The 20,869-nt window shown below is 44.4% G+C and overlaps 2 protein-coding genes across 2 annotated transcripts in view; one reads left to right on the top strand and one right to left on the bottom strand.

The window, feature by feature from the left end:
- nptnb (neuroplastin b) overlaps window positions 1-20,869 on the top strand; it is a 99,372-nt gene that overhangs the window by 17,925 nt on the left and 60,578 nt on the right. The gene's annotated exons all lie outside the window — the stretch shown is intronic.
- Window positions 1-20,869, bottom strand: part of LOC103189083 (CD276 antigen) — an 89,277-nt gene that overhangs the window by 64,235 nt on the left and 4,173 nt on the right. Inside the window, exon 2 of the mRNA XM_007909353.2 lies at window positions 8,425-8,608. Coding sequence (XP_007907544.1) covers window positions 8,425-8,488 — 64 coding nt within the window. The 5' untranslated portion in view covers window positions 8,489-8,608. The remainder of the gene's footprint in view (window positions 1-8,424; window positions 8,609-20,869) is intronic.

Here is a 20,869-nt window from a genome sequence, read left to right as displayed (position 1 = left end):
CTCCACACAGAGCCTAATAATAATCCCTCCAAAACCAAAAACAATAATAAATTGGTCATTTTCAATCTACGACTGTTTGTGGGACATTGCTGTGTGCAATTGGCTGCCGCGTTCGCCCACAAATTTACAGTCAATTCACTTTACAGTGTGTTCTGTGAAGCGCTTTGAGACGTCCTCCCGACGTGAAAAGCGCTATATCAAATGCAAGGATTATTATTATTATTATTAAGAGTATGTCCTGTCAAGTTCTTTGAGACAACAACAAATTACATTTCTATAGCACCTTTCACGTCAGGAGGACGTCTCGAGGGTCTCAACAACTTGATAAGGCGCTCTATCAAATGCACGTATTATTATTATTATATTATTATTATTTCACGAGGAACCAGAGCTCAGTTGATAGTTCTCTGCCACGATTTTCTATGCCTCATTAGTTTGCAATCCAATCTCAGTCCACTGATCCCATATTCAGTCAATAAGCCATTAACATTATCTAGCCAGGCTGGAGAAGTGGCTGAGCACAGCGCTGTGAGCAACAGCAATGAGCTGGCAGATAAGCCTGCCTTGCTGAGCCTGCCTCTGTTGCTCCAGTAATGATCTGTCAGGACTTGGGATCGCTCCCATCTGTTAAGCTTGCTGCATCTCGTTGTCACCCGAACAAAACAGTTTACAAAGTGGCAACTGGCTGACGCTGTTTTCGCTTCATGTTTTGTGAGGAATCTTTTATTCCCGCACCTCGGATGATTGTCAGTTGGTCACGTGTTCGTTTCTGAGTCACAAGGACGTGGGCTCAAGCGTAATCCCACGTTGGGATTTTGAATACACATAGTCCAGGCTGACATTCCAACCCAGTGCTGGGAGTGCATTATCCTGTCCGAGGTGCTTTGGATGAGATGTTAAACCGAGGTTGTGTCTGCCTGTTCAAGTGGGTGTTGAAGGTCCTATGGAACTATCCAAAATTAGATGACCTTCACCTACAGTCACTACACTTTACAGTAAAACTTTTTTAAGCTCTTTGAAACGAGCTGACCTGAAAGGCTTGTCACAATGAATGTAAATGAATTGACTGTATATTTTGTGGGCCAAATGCGGTAGCCAATTGAGTACAGCAGTGTCCCACAAACAGTCATGGAATGAGTGACCAAATTATAGATTTTTTGAGGGATAATTACCCCCGGAAAAGCGATCTGCCAATCGACTAACAACCTGGTTCCTATTTACTGTTGGGTAAAGAGAGGTGTGTGAAGTAAGGAAACTTGCCTAAGGTTTCGCCCTGCCCGGAATCAACTTATCCCATATTCAGTCCCATTATTATATCATATTGTTTATTTGAACCATACAAACTGGAATGGCCCAGTTTCACATCCTGTGAGCGGACTTAGTTGATGTGACCTGGATAGGAATCAATTGCCTAGGTTGGAGAGGGTAGTCGGAGGGAGAGAGACAGACTGAGAGAGACAGCTCCACCAGGTTTCCTGCTCCAGATTTCTATCGAGCTCCTGGCTCCTGGAACAGCACAAACCAGGAATCCAACTCAACACATTCCAGTCTGTCTGTACAGCTCAACACTGTACTGGACAGTGGATTCATCAACTCGTGTATAACAATGAGCTATTATTGATTATGTAACACCCAGTGGGTACACACCAGCTACTGTAATCTCTAAGAATAACTTATTTCAGACTATTTCGCTGACTCAGGGTTCCAGATATCAAGTGGTACTCGCTGCCGAATTGGCGAATGCAGTTACACACCCTGACTGCTCGACCCAAATGTTTGTACAGTGTTGTGATTCCATCTGCTGCTCACTCAGTGGGGAACGTGTAAAGTTAGTGGTAGTGGGTAACTGGCATCCAATCAAAGTCTGGTGTCTTTCAGCGCATCCTAACCATATGGAGCCACGGTAAACACTCGCTGTCACACAGTGACATCGCCCTGAAATGCTGGGTGAATGCTCCTCAAATGTGTGCAGCAGAATCTAGATAGATCAATATTACCTACATGTGTCTGTGGCCGTGACTGTGTGTGTGTGTGTACACTGCATGCCCGTATGCTGAGTAAGCATGGATGTTTGTGCCTGTGTACGTGTGTGTGTGTGTTTGTGTGTGCGTGCGTGCATGTGTGTCTGGATATGCGTGCATGAGTGTGAATGTGTGTGGGCGTAGGTATGTAGTTGCGTGTTCGCATAGAAGAGGCGTATGTGAGCATGGTGTGGATGTGTGAGCATGGATGTGTCTACATAGGAATGGCCTGTCTGTGTGCGTGTGTATCCATGTGTGCTCCTGTAATCGAACATTTGTGTGTGCAGTATCTGAGCGTGGGAATGCTTGCAGGCAGGCATACATACTACAAAGAAATAAGATGAGCAAAAAATACAAGATTACCTCTCTCAGTAGACACGTGTGTGCAAAAGGTATGTTCTGTACACGTTGTGTCCACACTTGCGTGCTTCATTTCAAGAACCGCATCATTTCAGAAAGTTTGTACTGCTCAGAATAATTCATTTTAGTTCAGTTCGCTTGCAGATCAAATTGGTTATTCACTTTCGGTTGTTTGCAGGACATAGCTACGTGTGAACTGGCTGCCACATTCTCCTAAAAAATACACATTATAATAATAATAATAATCCTCGCATTTGATATAGCACTTTTCACGTCGGGAGGACGTCCCATAGCGCTTCACAGAACACACTGTAAAGTGAATTGACTGTATATTTGTGGGTGAACGCTGCAGCCAATTGCGCACAGCAATGTCCCACAAACAGTCGTAGATTGAAAATGACCATTTTTTTTATTATTGTTTTTGGTTTTGGAGGGATTATTATTAGGCTCTGTGTGGAGTAAGGAAACTTGCCCAAGATTTCGCCTTCTGCCTGGAATTGAACTCAGGTCTCTCGCTTGCAAAGCGAGTGCTCGAACCACTGAGCTACAGGACTCCACATTACTCCTTATACAACAGGGCATCAATTTAAGATAATTGGTAAACGAGCAAACGGGGAGGTTAGCAGAAATGTTTTCGTGCACAGAATAGTTAGGCTTTGGAGTGTCCTGCTGGGAGCAATGATTGAGGCAGAATTGGCCTTCAAGTGGGACAGATACTTTAAAAAGATTTAGCTGCAGGGGTGTGGGAAAAGGCCAGGTAAATGGGACTGAAAGCATCTTGAGGGAGCTGAAACAATGGCCTTCTTCTGTGCCAAATTTCTACAATTTCTTTTTTTAACTCCTGCAAAAGACAGTTTTTTTGAGGTAATTCCTGTGAAGGCCTTTGAGACATTCTCCTTGCATGAGAGGTGGGCGCTGTGTCAAAAGTAAGGGTTATTTATGAGTTGTCCAGCTGTGCCTGTGCTTGCATCCACACGGCTCTGCTCTCTGACTCGATGCCGGTGACCAGAGCTTCACTGTGTGGATCTTTCTTCTCAGATGCTCATCAGATTAGAATGCACAGTGCAATCCACCACTATGCAGATAGCTGAAGTGAGCAATAAATCTGTCATTCAGTAAGAGGAGTTCAAAGAGTTATAGACCAGGACTTCGCAACGGAGTCGGTTTACAGGTATTAGCTAAACATTGAGATGAGATTTCATCCTTTCACTCCCCCCCCCAACCTTTCATCATATGCACTGTGGTCTGAGACAGAGAAATGGCAAGCTTAGAGAGCAGAGCAAGCAAGACATGGATTTTTAGATCAGCAGATTGTAACTGCAGACAATGCAATCACACCATCCACAGAGGCTTCAATAACAGCAAGAGGTGTTATGTTTAAGATGAGAGGCAGTACCATAGTGATCTTGCGATGCCAGGATCATATTCACTGCTGACAGCTACCACCATGTCCCAAAGGGATCCCACAAGAGAGCCATTTCTTGTGAATTCCAATAAAAGAGAATTATCCAGCTGTTCGGATGTCATTGGGGCACTGCTACAATCGAATGCGATATTAGACCTGTCCTGAGAGAATTTATTCCCCAACCTCTGCGACGAAGATATATTTGTACTAGATAATGTAGGCTACGATAAACTGTTTTATACTGAACAGCCCACGATTGAAAAGGGTGGGGGGGTGAGGGCAAATTCAGATAAATCTGCAGAAACGCTACTTCAGTGAGCAAGTAGTAAACGTAAGGAACAGGCTCCCCAGGGAGTCGGTGGAAGCAGAAAGTGTCAATTCTTTCAAAAATAAATTTGATCGATTTCTGTTAGGAAATAATATCTTTGGGTACAGTATATAGTTTGAGACTTGACATGTGCAAACGACTGCCAGGAAGGTGTAAGGTGACCTTGGTCTTCTTTCACCTCGCAAATTCTTATGCTCTTGTTCAGAGTTTCGATGCGGTGGTTTCATAGTTAAGGAGACCTTTCCAGCTATTATAGAAAGTTTGTTGAGCTAATTTCCTGTGTCGCACAGTGTGCCGAAACTCACAGCGTGAAAGCGCTGACACTTTTCCAAGCGCTGCTTTGATTTTTAATTTTGTCTCAATCGTGCATCAGCGTTAATGATAAGAAAAAGCCTAACTTTTTATCTTTGCATTTAATACAGCACCTTTCTCAATGAAAGGAACGTCTCAAAACACTTCACAGGATTTACCATAAAGTGCATTCACTGAGTATATTGTAAAGCCAATTTGCGCACAGCAATGTGCCACAAACAGCCATGAAGTGAATGAATCAATTATATCTGGAGGATTGTCTGTGGGTGAAACGAGACTCCCTTATCTTCTGGAATTGTATCTGGAATATTCTCTTCAAAGGAATAGTGAGATCTTTAACATCCACCTGAGGACCTTAGTTTAACAGCTGATCTGAAGATAATAATAATAATCCTTGCATTTGATATAGTGCTTTTCACATCTTCTCGATGTCTCAAAGCGTTTCACAGAATATACTGTAAAGTGAATTGACTGTATATTTGTGGGTGAAACACCACAGCCAATTGCGCACAGCAGCGTCCCACAAACAGTCGTGGATTGAAGTGACCAATTTATTATAGTTTTTTTACCTTGAGGGATTATTATCCGGCGTGTGGAGTAAGGAAACTTGCCCAAGGTTTCACCCTGCCGGGAATCGAACCCAGGTCTCTCACTTGCGAGGCGAGTGCTCTAACCACTGAGCTACAGGACTACAATGTTGGAAGATAAAGCTTGCGACCTCTGAAGAATAATAATATTAATTCTTACATTTGATATAGTGCCTGATATAGTCTTCTAGACATCTCAAAGCACTTCACAGAATATATTGTAAAGTGAATTGACTATGTTTTGTGGGCAAAACACCCAATGTGGGACTTGAACCCACAAACCCTTCTGACACAGAGATCAGAGCGCTACTGACACCTCCGGACAGAAACAGGAATAAAACTGTGAGTGTTAAGGCTTCCCGGCCAAGCTACAGCCTCCAAAAGCAACACCAATCAGCCAAACTATGTTCGTTTCAGGGCCAGCTGGAAGGTGGGACTCACATTCCTATCAAATGTGATAGTCGTTTGTTAACAGAAAGGAGTAAATGATGGTTGGCGTGGGCTGCTTTCTGCACTGTGACCCAGTTCCACCTGCACTGCCTCACTCCACGAAGAGCACACCTCTTCACATGAACACTCGAGACAGCTTGGCAGCCAAGCCTTTTAGTTACATTTGTTACCCCGGAAATTAATCGTGGGGTCTCAGCCGCACCCTGGGTTCCTGCCTTCAAGCTGCTTCCCGTCCCAGTCTCTCCTCAGGCACTTCGCTAAGGGAAGATCTCCAACTAAATCTTCCAATATAACTGCAGAGGAAATACCAGGAAGGTTTAACCAATCTGCCAAGTCTCCCATACACCAAGTGTCCTCTTTGCTGTTGAATATCTTAACAGATATCTTAACTTAAATGAACTTAATCTTAAAGGGGAGAAACCTAAGGCAAGTTTCCTTACCCCACATGCCTCCATTTACCTAGCAGTAAGTAGGAACCCGGTTGTTAGTCCATTGGCAGATTGCTTTCCAGGGATAAGAATCCCTTAAAAAAATAATAAATCGGTCACTCAATCCACGAATGGGTTTGGGACACTGCTGCGTGCAATTGCCCGCCGAGTTTTGCCCATCTCAATGACTTGATAAAGCACTATATCAAATAGAAGAATCATTATTATTGTCATTTATTACGAACACCCCCAATCCACCACTGTTTGCACGACGCTGCTGTGTGCAATCGACTGCCACGTCTCGCCCTCAAAATATACAGTCTATTCCGTAAAGCGCTTTGAGACGTCTCGAAGATGTGATAAGGCACTATATCAAATGCAAGGATTATAATCATCATATTAGAATCTTAAAGAGAGTCTGTCTTCATGAAAAGTTCTGTGAATTTTCCTTTGATTTGCAAGAAAAAGCAAGAAAAGGAATCTATCTGATGTCATTGACGAGGTGTTTGGCACAGCGTCCTAAACGCTATCGTTTTTTCCATCAAGCGAACGTATGCTCTCTCGGGGGCCATTGTGTGTGAGTGGCACCTGCAGGAGATCGGAAACAACGACATGCATTGTCCAGGCATCTTAAATGAGGGTCTGTGTTTGTATTTGTGGATTCAGGGTTTAATGGTCGGCCCAGGGCAGACAGGGTCCATGCACAGTACAACAGCAACAGCAATGACCAAATGAATAATAATGAGAACTCCATCCCGCAGTCCCTCTCCCTCGCCCCCTCCCTCGCCACCTTCAAGACCCATCTCAAGACCCTCCTCTTCGACCGTGCTTTCGATCTCCCTTCCCGCCATCCTCCCTGATCCCGACCCCCAGCTCGGGTCCATAAATCTGTCTGTTCAGCATCTTCGGACATCCTTCCAACATGAAGGCCGCTATACAAATGTAATGCTGTTGTTGTTGATGAGAAAACCGTGATTATTGGGGTGTATTTTAGGTTCACAAATGTGAGTGAGACACCCTGATGTGCTGTCAGCCTGACTCAGTTAGTAGCACTCGTGCCTCTGAGTCAGAAGGTTGTGTGATCAAATCCCACCTCAGGGACTTTTGAGCTCCAATGGGGAACGATTACTTTAGCCCAGAGGCAGGTGGTTTGTTCTTTGCTGTGAGCCACACCACACCACACACAAAGGCCTACAGTGCCGTCCAAACAACGGGCCTGTTTGTATCAAAATACCATCTCTGTGCCTGAGCCTGGAGCATCCTTCTCCCCGCACCCCCCCATCTAAAGAGTAGCCGTATCACTTGTCAGCTCCTCTCCGTTGCTGACTGGAGAAAGGACTTGTTTCTGGAGGGAAGCCTGATTACAGCTCAGACCAGTCATCCAGCGGGTGCATTACACGTGAGGTGTGAATAAATGGCCCACTTCCAGGTCATCAGGTTGCAGATGACTTCACTTCTTGCCCCTACCCGTCATCACTTCTAGCGTGCGTCATATTACTTGCCCGATCCACCCAACTGTCGGTGGGCAAGCTTTCTGCCCCCCCTGCTTTCTGGACCTCCATCTCCTTTGAGTCAACTTTCTCTTGCCCCTTAATCCACCCGTTACTAAGATATAATATATCATGGATTATAATTTTCCTAGAACGAAGAAGGTTTTGAAGGAACTTGATAGAAAAACTACTAAGGGGCTTTGGTAACCTTAAACGGGAGAAATTATTTCCACTGGTAGTTTAAGGTCATTGGCAAAAAAGAAGTTAAGAAAAAAAATAGCACAGAGGGTAGTTTGGGCGTGGTTCACCCAACCTGGAGTCTTGGTTGAGGCAGAATTAATAGTTGAGTCGTCTCAAAGCGCTTCACAGGATACACCGTAAAGCGAATTGACCGTATATTTTGTAGCCAAAACCTGGCAGCCAATTCCACTCAGCAGTGTCCCGCAAACAGTCGTGGATGGAGTCACCAAATTATTATCATTCATTTATTTATTTGAAGGGATTATTACCGCCAGAAAGCGATCCGCCAATCGACTAACAACCGAGTTCCTACTTGAGGTAAACAAGTTATAACTGCAGACAATGCATTCGTCTTTTAACAGAAAATCCCAAGAAAAATCTGAAGAGGAGTACAGGGCAAAAAAGGACATCTTTATCAGAAAGCCAGCATGGTCACAGTGGGCCAAATGACCTCCTTCTGTGCTGTAAATATCCTTGGTTGTATGCTATGCAGAGCTGAAGTGCTATAACAGTCTGGATCCTCACAAGACCTGCTATAAATTAGTATCGAGGAGTTGTGAGTCAGAGCATATGCTGATGGGTCAAAATAGCAAACTAGGATGGAAAATCTAGGCATATTTAGAATCATAAAAATATACAGCACAGAAGGAGGCCATTCAGGTTTTTTAGTCTGCATCAGCTCTTAGAGCAAGCTGTTCAGTGAAACCAATTCTGTCCTAAGCTCTCCATTAACTCTTCTTGTGACTGTCTTTAGCAGCGATGGTGCCTGCGTGTCTCCTTCCTTTCTGAAATTGAATCCTTACCTCCACTTTGTCCCAGAAGAAGGAGATGGAATGCAAAGCATGCAGACAAGATGCTGGTGTACATGATTAATGTTGGCTGTTGGTTCGAGCGCTCAGTGATGAGAAAGCACAGCAGCAGCAGTGCTTTTCCTCCCCAAATAATGTCCTTTCGATCAGCTTCGCTCCATAAAAATCAGCAACGGGCCTGTGTGCATTGCAAAGAAAGACAGACTCATTGTCTGAATAAACACGAGTGGAGTCCCCTAGCGAAGTGGTTAGCGAGCTCACCTTGCAAGCGAAAGGACATGGAATATGCTATAAAGTGAATTGACTGTGTATTTTGTGGGCGAAACGTGGGAGTCAACTGCACAGAGCAGCGTCCCACAAACTTGAAGTGATCAAATTCTTTTGTAGGGGTGGGATTATAATCCTAGGAAAGCAATCCACACTCGACTGCTGTGCAGAAATCGGCTGCCACGCTGGCCTACATAATGCACAGTCACTCCACCTTGCAGCATAACCTGTGAAGCGCTTTGAGACGTCCTGTCAACGGGCAAAGGCGCCACATCAGATGCACGGATTATTATTTTTATGGAATAATTGATCTTCTTTCAGTCGAACGTCAAAAAGAATAGGGTAAGTGTTAGAAAGTGACAACCAGCAGAGGGTGTAATATCACTGCAATTCTCTTGTCTTGAAATCCCTTTTGTTACACTGATCTGTAAAATATGCAGTCGGGTGACACGGTCAGTGATCGCCAGGCAGATTATCGCATCGCCTGTCCTCGTGCCATACTCTCCAGGAGTGGGGAGAGGCTAGAGTAGCGTGAGGGGCCATCCATTGAAGCTGTCATCTGCTGTCCACAGAAACACCATTTATTCATGACAAAAAAAAGGCCCTTGTTTATCCAACGCACTTCAACAATGACCTGGGCGAGGGAACCAACGGGAAAAAAATAACAAGGATTCTCTTTCTGCGCTTGACAATGTGCCACATTGACTAGCAACGAGCTGCCAGATCAGTGATGAGGAACCCTGCTAATGAGCTTGGCAACATTACAGCGAATCAGATGAACAGAGACCCAGCAATTTAATAATCTAGACAAAATAACTGAAATGTACATCAACTGCTGAACTATCTCTTCAGTCAGGACATGCCAGTTCACCCCGAAGCATTAGCTTGCTACTGTAACTTAAACCTTCTTTGCCACCGAGTCTGTCTATTGCTCTGATCATAATAATAATAGTAATTGTCGTAACTGATACAATGCCGTTCCCATCAGGAAGACACCTCAAAGCACTTACAGTAAAATCCAGTGAAAGTGAATTTTGTGTATTTTATAAGCGAACACGGCAGCTCATTTGCACACAGCAGTGTCTCACAAACAGCCATGAAGTGAGTGACCAATTATATTTGGGGAATTGTTGTCCAGAACATGGGGAGAAGTTCAATTCCAAACAACATCATGTGATCTTTAAACGACCACAGACAGACAGGTTTAAGGTTTCATCCGAAGGACAGCACTTCCGGCAATGCAGATTATTGTGTTATTCTACAAAATACAGTCACTATACTTTACAGTAAAATCCTATGAAGCGCTTCGAGACTTCCTCCTGACGTGAAAGGCTCTGTGTCAAATGCAAGGCATATTATTTGGGTTGATAATATCGTTAGGAAATAATCTATTATCTTTGTATTGTAAATGTCAAACATATTAAAACACCAATGCATAATTTAATAAATTCATACCTTGTATATCCCAATACTCTGAGCTTTCTGTACCGGCACTGCCTACACTCACATCTAATGCTCATCATCACTAGTTGACATATTGGATGTTATATACATAGTGCACGGAAAGCCCTTTATAATATTCTCCAACCATTAGAAATAGAGGGAGCAGAGAGAGAAAGTGAGGCAGAGATATGCGGAAAAGCCCATGAAGATAAACAGGCGACACACACTCATTCACAAAGTAATAATAATAATAATCCTTGCATTTGATATAGCACCTTATCACGTCTTTGAGATATCCGAAACCACTTCACAGAATATATTGTAAAGTGAATTGACTGTATATTTTGTGTGCGAAATGCAGCAGCCAATTGCGTTCAGTAGCGTCTCACAAAGAGTCGTGGAATGAGTGACAAAATTATTATTCTTTTTAAAAAAAAATTGAAGGGATTATTAGCCCCGGAAAAGTGATCCACCAATCGACTAACAACCGTGTTCCTACTTACTGCTGGGTAAACAGAGGAGTGTGGAGCAAGGAAGCTTGCCTGTTATACTTCCATTCACTAACCAACAACTACTTACCTTGCTTGCCGCGTAAAGTCCTCCACCCTACTGCCCTGGCACAGGCCACTTTACTAGGTTTGAACATCCACGATGCTTTAGTCCCTGCAGCAGTAATTCTCTGTGGTTTGTGGGATGAGATGGAGCCATAGAACGAGGCAACATTTAATCAGAGCCATGAGCAGCCCTGCAGAACAAGCCTGACTTGGAATATAATTCTACATTACAGAATATAGATCTGTATCACAATGGACTTTGTAAGGAGTACAGTACCAATTTTCTCTATTCATATAACCAAATTACAGGTTTCTGTGAGTCATCAGGACCCAGTATTCCCTTACCACGATCTTTGACTAAGTGCAATGAACTAAGTTCAATGATGTATTTTCCAAGGCTGATTAATGTTCTATAATTTTTACAGCGCAGAATTCAGCCCAATATCCTAGCTCTCCGATAATAATAATAATCCTTGCATTTGATATAGCACCTTATCAAGTCGGGGCGTCTCAAAGCGCTTCACAGGATGTATTGTAAAGTGTATATTTTGTGGATGAAATACAGCAGCCAATTGCACACCACAGTGTCCCACCAACATTCGTGGATTGAGTGACCAATTTTTTTTTAAGGTATTATTGCACCCGGAAAAGCGTTCCGCTGATCGATTAACTAACTGCTTAATGTTAGGTAAATAGAGGCGCGTGGAGTAAGGAAACTTGCCTTAAGGTAGCACCCTGCCTGGGAATCGAACCCAGGTCCTCTCGCTTGCGAGGCGAATGCTCTAACCACTAAGCTACAGGTTTCCACCGTTAGTACAATAGATTGTGAACTATAATCAAATGCTCTTCAACTCCTTATGTTTTACAACATTCTGAGATATTTCTTTATCACGGAATTACATTCGTGACTCATTGCTAGAATTTCCAGGGTATATTTTTTCAGTTTGTTCACATTGTACTATAAATAGATAATATCCTCCTTTGTCTGTGGTGGGTTAGAGTCAAAGCAAAGCAAAACCCAAAATACTGCAGATGCTGGAATTCTGAAACAAAAACAGAAGTCTCTGGGAACTCTGAGCCGGTCAGGCAGCATCTATGGAGAAAGGAAAGTGAGTCAACGTTTCTAGTCCACGACCCTTCGTCAGGGTCAAAGAGTTATGGACCCGGAACATTTCCTTTCTCTATAGATGCTGCCTGACCTGCTGAGTTTTCCCAGCGACTTCTGTTTTTGTTTCAGAGCAACAACAACAACAACAAGATTCCATTTATAGAGCGCCTTTCACGTCGGGAGTACATCCCAAGGCGCTGTACAGTTGGGTCAGGACCCGAGCAAGGGGGAAATGGTCAGGGTGAGGGGAGGGAAGGGAGGGAGCGAGGAGGGGGTAGAGAGTCGAGAGGGGAGCTGAAGGCACGGTCAAAGAGAAAGGTCTTGAGACCGGCCTTGAAGGAGGAAAGGGAGGAAGCGGCGAAGGCACTGGGGGATAGAGTTCCAGAGCCTCGGGTCTTAGAGGCTGAAGGCCCGGCCACCGATGGTAGGGCGGTTGGGGCGGGGGATGTGGAGCAGACCAGAGCCAGAGGAACGGAGGGTACGGGCAGGTAGGTAGGGGGATAGTAGGTCGGAGAGGTAGGAGGGAGCGAGGCCGTGAATGGCCTTGTAGGTGAGGATGAGGATCTTGAATTCGATCCTCTGGGGGATGGGGAGCCAGTGGAGGCGAGCGAGGGCGGGAGTGAGGGTGAGGGCGAGGGCGAGGGTGGGAGTGATGTGATCGCGGTGTCTGGTGCGGGACACTACACGAGCTGCAGAGTTCTGAATGACCTGCAGTGTGGAGGGAGGGCCGGGAAGGCCGGCGAGGAGAGAGTTCCCATAGTCCAGCCTTGAGGTGATAAAGGCGTGGACCAGAGTTTCAGCCGCGTGAGGGGTGAGGTAGTGCCGTAGTCTGGCGATATTCTAGAGGTGATGGAAGGTGGTGCCAGTTGTGGCGCGGATATGAGAGCAAAGCAGTCTTGCAGATTTAAACCCCATGTCAACACTTTGAACGCACAGTCTTGGCTGACACTCCAGTGGAGCGCTGGGGGGAAAGCTGAATTGCTATTTGTTTTATTCTTTGGATGAGGTGTTAAACTAAGGCTCCATCTTCCTATTCAGGTGTTCGTTATAGATCCCATAGCACTATTTGAAGAGAGAAGGGAGTTTCTCCTAATATCCTGCCCACCAATCTCCCAAAATAAAATCGGTCATTCACCCCACGGCTATTTGTGGGACATTGCTATATGCAATTGGCTACTGCGTTTCGCCCACAAAATACATAAACTACTTTACAACAACAACAACTTGCACTTATATAGCGCCCTCCACACAGGCTAGTGTCTCAGAGCGCTTAACAGTGGCGCACGGTCGACAGGAACGTCTTGAGGTGGGACTTGAAAAAGGGGAGAGAGGGGGCAAGGTGGAGGGATTGAGGGAGAGTGTTCCAGAGTTTTGGCGTGTAGTGGCTGAAAGCCTGACCTCCGATGGTGAGGTGGGTGTGAGGGATGAGCAGGAGGCCGGTCGGTGTCAGTCAAGCGGAGGCGCCAGGTAGTGGATTGGGGAATGAAGAGGTCGGAGAAGTAGGGAGGTGCCAGAGAGTGAAGGGATTTGAACACGAGTGTGAGGATCTTGAAGTCGACTTTACATCCTGTGAAGCAGTTTGAGACGTCTCGACGATGTGATAAGGCTCTATATCAAATGCAAGGATTGTTATTTACTTAGATTTCCTGTGTTATCATAAAGCGCATGAGGAAAGCACTCTCTATCTGCATCTGTTACAAATCACGTCATCTGGTATTAATTTCCTTTGACATTTTTATTTGCTGACCTTGGTAACAATATTTTCTGTTGAAACTGTTTTCCAATTGATCTAAGGCTTTCACCAGTTGGCAGGGAATAGCTGTTGTCCATTACCCTATGTTAACTGCAAAGCCCCAGAGGCAGGAGACAAGCAGAGAATAACTCTATCATGAGAGGTGACCCATTACTTTGAAGCAAACCCCATAATTTATCAAGTTCCATAAACAAATCACAACCCATAAAAATATGCAGACGACTTTATAGATTTCATGTATAACAATCTCCATTTCGGAACTGTTCAGAGCAGCCTCCAGCAACTATAAAATACAAAAAGTGGCAAGACATGGCAACAAATGTGGAGCCAGTTTATGGGTTAGCCTTTGAACAGACTTTGGTCCTAATTGGATGAGCTCCTCTTTTCTTATCGTGAGAGTGAGAGAAAATGATGTATATTCTATAAAGAAGTGTGTATTTGTAGACAAATGCATCAGCCAACCTGCGCGTAGCAATGTCCCGCATGAAGCGAATGACCCATTTTATTTCAGGGATTGTTGGCCAGGACACCAGCCTTCTCTTTTTAAATAGTGCCACGGGATCTTTAGCATCCACTTGAACAGGCAGACGGGACCCCAGTATAACATCTCATGAGAAGGACGGCACCACCGACAATGCAGCTCTTCATAAGCACTGTGTTGAGAGTGTTAGCTTAGACTGTGAGCTCAAAGTCCTGACATGGGGGCTTGAACTTTCTGAATCAGGTAATGCATTTATATACACACACGCACATTTTACACCAGTCTTCATTCAATTCCTGGAAACAGTGCTTTGCCTCACAGCTCCTTCCTTTCCAGTCGGGGATGTTTGGTCTCTTTCAAAATGTTTTTGGTCAATTAATCACCGTACAAACAAGCAGCTGCTTTTACCCTCTCGTCTGTGCTTCTGAACACGTGTAAGCATGTCCCCATAAAGTTCAATCACTTATTCATTAAGAACTCCCCCTCTTCTCTCTCTGACTAATAGAAATTACAGTCTTGTGTAATCCATTATATCCAGCTGCAAAGCTTCTTTCAATACACCAGTTATGCTGCTTTGTCACATTGTGTAAAACAAATTCCCCTCAATTTAAATGCATTGGACATAGGGCAGGGCAGTGGGGTTGAATGAACAGCTTACTCCAAGAGTTAGTGCAGACTCGATGGTCCGAATTATTCATATCCTTCTGTGCTGCAGATTTCTATGATTCTATGCATTCTATGGAATCACAAAAATCTATTTTAAGAGAGAAGTAGCTAATTATTTGGGGAGGACAAGTTTGCAGGGCTATGGGGAGAGCGCGGGAAGTGGGATTGATTCAGATAGCTCTTTTCAAAGAGCCGGCACGGACACAATGGGCCAAATGGGCCAAATGAGCCTTCTGTGCTGTATAATTCCATGATTCTACAATAGCACAGAAGGATACTATTCAGCTCATTGCTGATGTCAGTTTCAACCAATGCTCTGATCCCATAAATGTCCCCACACTCTCTCCATTAGGACATCAGCCTGGCTTAGTTGGTAGCACTCTTGCCTCGGATATCGAAGGCTATGGGTTCAAGCCCCACGTTGAGCCTTGAATCTTATATACAATATGCTGACAACCCAATGCAGTGCTGGGTGGCGCTGTATTGTTGGAGGTGCTGTCAGATAAGATATTAGACTAAGGTCCATCTGCCTATTCAGACGGATGTTAAATATCCTGTGGCACTATCGGCAAAGAGAATCCCCCAGATTAAAATTGGTCAATTCACTTCATGGCCTTTCGGGGGATGTTGCTGGGAACAAACTGGCTGCCACATTCACCTACAAATCCACAGTCACTACGTAAGGATTATTATCAAGCGTAAGGATTATTAATCTCAGCCGTTTTGATCAGACCTTTCCTACATTTTAACGCAAAACATGTTACAGTATTATGTGAATATGGCGAAGAAGATTGAATGTAGATTATGAAACACATACAGACAATTGGTAGATTGCACTCCTGTAAATTAGACTAAAGTCGGCTCCTATAAATTAACTGAGCCTTGCTCCTGTGGATTATGGTGGTATCTCCATCCTCTGCGTGAATCACAATCTGTTAACATTCACTCCCTGCCAACCACAATCCTAGTCATCCACCACCGATTATCAAAGTTATCTCATTTATTGCGTTAGGCGATGAACTCTTACTGATAAGTGGTGTGATTTTTTAGAGGTGAGTTTGTACAATTCAGTGCTAATTCCTGCCCTAGAAACAAGCCTTGCACTGTGCTGGAGGCTGATGTCATTTCATGAGATAATAGCAGCTGCTTATCAACAGAATAGAATGAAATACATAACGGAGATGGGGGTGGAGGGGTATGCCAGAGCATTGGGAGAGGGGATTAGGATGGGTGGAGGCTGATATGGAGTATAAACACTGGAAACGGACTTGATAATAATAATAATTCTTGCATTTGATATAGCACCTTATCACGTCTTCTAGACATCTCAGAATACTTCACAAAATATATTGTAAAGTGAATTGACTGTATATTTGTGGTCAAGACCTGGCAGCCAATTGTGCACAGCAGTGTCCCACAAACAGTCGTGAATTAAGTGACCAATTTTTTTTGAGTGTTTATTATCCCCGGAAAAGCGATCCGCCAATCAACCATTAACCAGGTTCCCACTTCCTGCTGGATAAACAGAGACGTGTGGAGTAAGGAAACTTCCAACGATTCGTCCTGCTGGAAATTGAACCCAGGTTCTTGCTTGCGAGGCGAGTGCTCTAACCACTAAACTACAGGACGGGCGTCTACAACAACAACAGCAACTTGGATTTATATAGCGCCCTCCAAACCGGACGGCGTCTCAGCGTGCTTTACGGTTTAGGATCCTGGGATCGAGCCAGGGGGAGGGGGGGTGAAGGTGACAAAAGGCGCAGTCGAAAAGAAAGGTCTTCAGCAGAGACCCGAAAATGGGAGGGAACGAAGCGAAGGGAATAAGGAAGGCAGTTCCAGAGCCTCGGGGCATAGTGGCTGAAGGCACGGCCGACGAGGGTGGAGCGGAAGACTCGGGGGACAAGGAGGAGGCCAGACCTGGAGGAACGAAGGCAACGGGTTCTGTGCTGAAGAGAGAGGAGGTCAGAGAGGTCGGGGGGTGCAGAGAAGTGGAGGGATTTGAATATAAGGGTGAGGATCTTGAAATCGATCCTCTCTGACACATATGGAAACCCATTTCCGTGTAAGGGAGTATCCAAACTAGACTATGAGTTCCATGCTTGCCGTCTCCACATGGAAATTTCCCTGTGTCTGGAATGGAATGCACACTCTCCCTGGAGGGATGCTCCCTGATTACCCAATCAGAGAGAGTATTATGCACAGGTTGGCAAATGCCAAGGCTTGAGGACCCCAGAGCGTGGTGTCGAATCTTTATATTGGCGTTTAACCAGCTAAAACTGCAGAGTTAGCCATTGAGAGCACTGGCTGGCAAGTTTTTCAGTTAGGACCACCCTTCCAGTTGGAACTTTGGCCTACAGGGTTAACAGGTGTGGGAAAAAAGTCCTGCCCACAGCAACCGGCCTGTCCCTCCAAGTCCTGTCGAGAGCCAGGCTGGCTGATCAGTGATCAGCAGTGCCCTGTAGATAGTTTTACATCATCCTTTACTTGATATAAAATGTTGACACCAAATGAGTTATAAATCTTACTGCGCGCAACTATCGATAATACAGTAATTCCACAAGGGGCGAGAAATCTACATAAATGTCTCATTTCAAGCTGCACGGAGGGAGAAGAGGCAACTAATTCACCAGTTATTTCAATTTTGCAAAGCTGCCAGACTTTACTCAACTAAAATAACTTGCATTTGATATCGTGCCTTACCACTCATGACTGTATCTTGTGGATGATCGCACAGCCAAAATGAGTAGAGCATGCCCCACAAACAGGCAAAGAGTTATCGATCAATTTGGTTTTGGGGGATTTTTGGCCAGGAAATCAGGAGTTAGACATTACCTCCAACAATGCAACCCCCCCTAAGCCCCTCAGCTCTGAATTACAGCCTCAACCCAAAAAATGGGAGCATCAAAGTCCTGACGTGGATCTTAAACCCACAACCTTGTGACTCAGAGGAGAGGGTGCTACACACTGAGACAGGTTGATATGTAATGTTATCCTCTTGTTAAGAGGCGACTGGGCTGAGAGGTTAGATCTATGTGAATGTTATCAGTTTCATCCAGCCTTCGACTGCGTCCTGGTTTCAGTGAAAGATGTGACCTTGTTTCGTTCTCTTGCATCAGTAATCTGACCAGCCTAACACAGCATAAATCTTCCAACTGGAGCCAAGTTCCATTACTTTGTATTGCTGCAAGCCTGACTACAATGGTAATGCTTTGGACCTGGGTTTGACTTGGATGGGATGGATTTAGTGCATGTGGAACCCAACCAAAAGAATAATCAAGCCTGCCTCCTGTTCCCTTTTTCTTGCCAATTTCAAGGCTGTTAATAATTCTAAGGCACAGTTCGTCAACTGTTGATACCTATCTGCTAACTGGGTTTTGGCCTGGCTCAGTGGGTGAAGTTTCTCCTCGGTGCCATGGAATCTTTAACAAACACCTAAACAGGCAGACGAGACCCAATACACCTATACAGCCTTCTGAGATGTTATCCTATGTAAATGCAAATTGTTGTTGACGCTGGGGAGTGCTGGTTTGTCAAAGGCGCTGTTGTTTGGATGAGAAGATAAGCTGAGGTTCGATTTGCTTGTTCAGGTGGACAGTAAATATTCCGTGGCACTATCTGAAAAGAGAAGGGAGTTTCTCCCACTCCCCTGGCCGGTCATCCTCCAGATAACTTGCTCGGCTTGTGGGACTTTTGTACGCAAGGAAAGCTCACAACTGTACAGGCAAGGATGGTGAGTCATCCTACCCAGACCTAGCTGAAATCAGCTAAGCCAGCATAGGTCAGAAATCTCTTGCCTGTGTGGTCTATTGCACCGACTTTGCTTACAAGGCAAGGTTTCCTTCCCCTCTTTTAATGAACATCTGCTCGCGGCCAGCGCAGTTCTGACGGAATTACTTTAGCTGAGATGTAATTAGTGCTATATATAGAGCGTCACAAGTCAATGAGTAATGTTGGGTTTTGGCCACAGTAATGGGGGCAGAGGTCACTCAATGGATCAGTGTCATTTTCACAACCTGCCCATTGACATGGCTATTCATATTCTTTTTTTATACGTTATTGTTAGTGTTCCCAACCAGGTTTTAAAGTAATTCAGTAAGTCTCTTTATTGGAACTCCATGTGCACACTAAAAGTACATTTGAAGGGGGAGCAAAATTGCCTAGCCAGCCTTTTCTGGTGCTATTAAAGTGCTAGGTGTAAGCCTTGTAGATATGCCTTGTGGCAAGAATCAATTCCAACGCCATATGTTGGACATTTATTTCTATAGAGTCTCCGGCAGCCTATATTATATCCACAAAACATATAGTCAATTCACTTTATGGTATATCCTGTGAAGTGCTTTGAGACGTCTCGAAGATGTGAGAAGACACTATATCTAATGCGAGGATTATTATTTTTATACTGGTTAGAGTTGGAGCTCGTTCCCTGTCTGTCGGTAAATTTGCTGAGCTCAGGTGAGATGTTAAACCAAGGCCCCATCTGTGCCTGTTCAGGTGAATGTTAAACTTTCTTCAGAACTACAACAGATTTTTAAGAATGGAAAATTCTGGTGCTTGGCCATAAAGTGGGTTTTGCTGGAACATCGTTTCTGGTAAGGACCAAGTTAGATACATACGGTTAGCGCCAATTACTCCAATTTAGAGACCTCCCATGGTTGCTCTTTTATAGTAGGCTAATAAAGTTATCATGCTCAGATAGAGCTGTGCTTCAGATGTTGACGTTGTTTCCACTTGTTGGTGAGTCCAAACCGAGAAGAGATAAATCAAAGCTAGCTAGTAGTAGAAGAGTTTAGAAGGAACTTTGTCTCAAAAGTTTTACCGAACATACTGTAAAGTGAATTGACTGTACATTTTGTGGGCGAAACACGGCAGCCAATTGCGCATGATTGTTGTATGCATGGGGGAGATAGAAGGGTATTGGAGAGGGAAATAGGAAGAATGGAGACCAATTGGGCTGACTGCCCTGTTTCCATGCTGTATCGCTGTACATAATTCATCACAAGTGGGCCGATTAAGGGGAGCAGGACAGACAGACAGATTGACCCAGCGATTGACTAGCAAACAGTAAATCCATGTGCACTGGTCAAGGTGGCAAAGTCTCGAACAAGCAACTGCAATAAACTCAGCTGCAGCTCTCTGAGCCCACAGGGATCAAACACTTGAACCCCCTCCCAGGCATTAAAGAGCTGGAGACTGAACATATGAGTTGCTATTTGAAGGCATCTGCTCACACCTTTCTTTCTATAATAAATCCTTGGGCGAGACATTCATTTGGCACGAAGTGTAACAACATTGACTATAACAAGCTTACAATGGGCGAGACATTCCACTTCAAGCTCAGTGTGGCAACTTTAATGATGCATTGACTGACGCCTGGATAGGCAGCTCCTTAAAACAAGGAAGTGCCCTGAGATCTTTAGCGTTTATCTGACCCAACCAAACAGTCAGACGGGAATTCAGTAAAAAAAACTCATCTGAAAGATAACATCTCCAGCATTACAACTCCTCGTCACTATCATGCTGGAGTGTCAGCTCCAGATTACTAGTCTATCTACTGGTGTGGGGTTGGGGGAGGGGGAGGGGGTGGTCAATAATAATAATAATCCTTGTATATTATTTTGCGCCATTTCACGTCATCGAGACATCTCAAAGTGATTCTGAAATAAACTTAACGCTTTTTTAATTGAAGGCTGATACAGTCCCGATAAAGAATCAAATCCGGTCACATATTGTAAAGTTAACTGACTGTGTACTTTGTGAATAGAACAGAGCAGTCAATTGAATATATACATATATGTATTATTTATAAACTTTCTGAAGTTGCAAAGAAGTATTATCGAGGGCTGATAATTAATATTAAGGATTTTCTTTAAAAAGTAAGGGATTGAGTGGCAATGACTGTGAGTCAGTGTGGCTCTCTGGAAATAGTGCAACGTAGCACATCACATGGGTTTTAATGTCATGTGTTATTTAGCAGCAGATGAATCCAACAGCAACTTCAGCTGCAGAGAGCAGCATTGCGAGAACTCACAAGTGTTTTTCCCGACACTGCCCAAAGCTGATCGCACAAATAAAAGGGGAAATCGATTCTCGTCTCCTCGGCTGATCTTCTGCTGAATGGACAATGTACTCCACACATGGCTCGCTCGGACATTGAGAGAGAAAGAAAT

Source organism: Callorhinchus milii, unplaced genomic scaffold (genome assembly GCF_018977255.1).
Source record: "Callorhinchus milii isolate IMCB2004 unplaced genomic scaffold, IMCB_Cmil_1.0 Scaffold22, whole genome shotgun sequence".
Taxonomy (NCBI): Eukaryota; Metazoa; Chordata; class Chondrichthyes; order Chimaeriformes; family Callorhinchidae; genus Callorhinchus; species Callorhinchus milii.
Note: the sequence above shows the minus strand (reverse complement) of the source record. Positions and strands in the feature narration are given on the sequence as shown.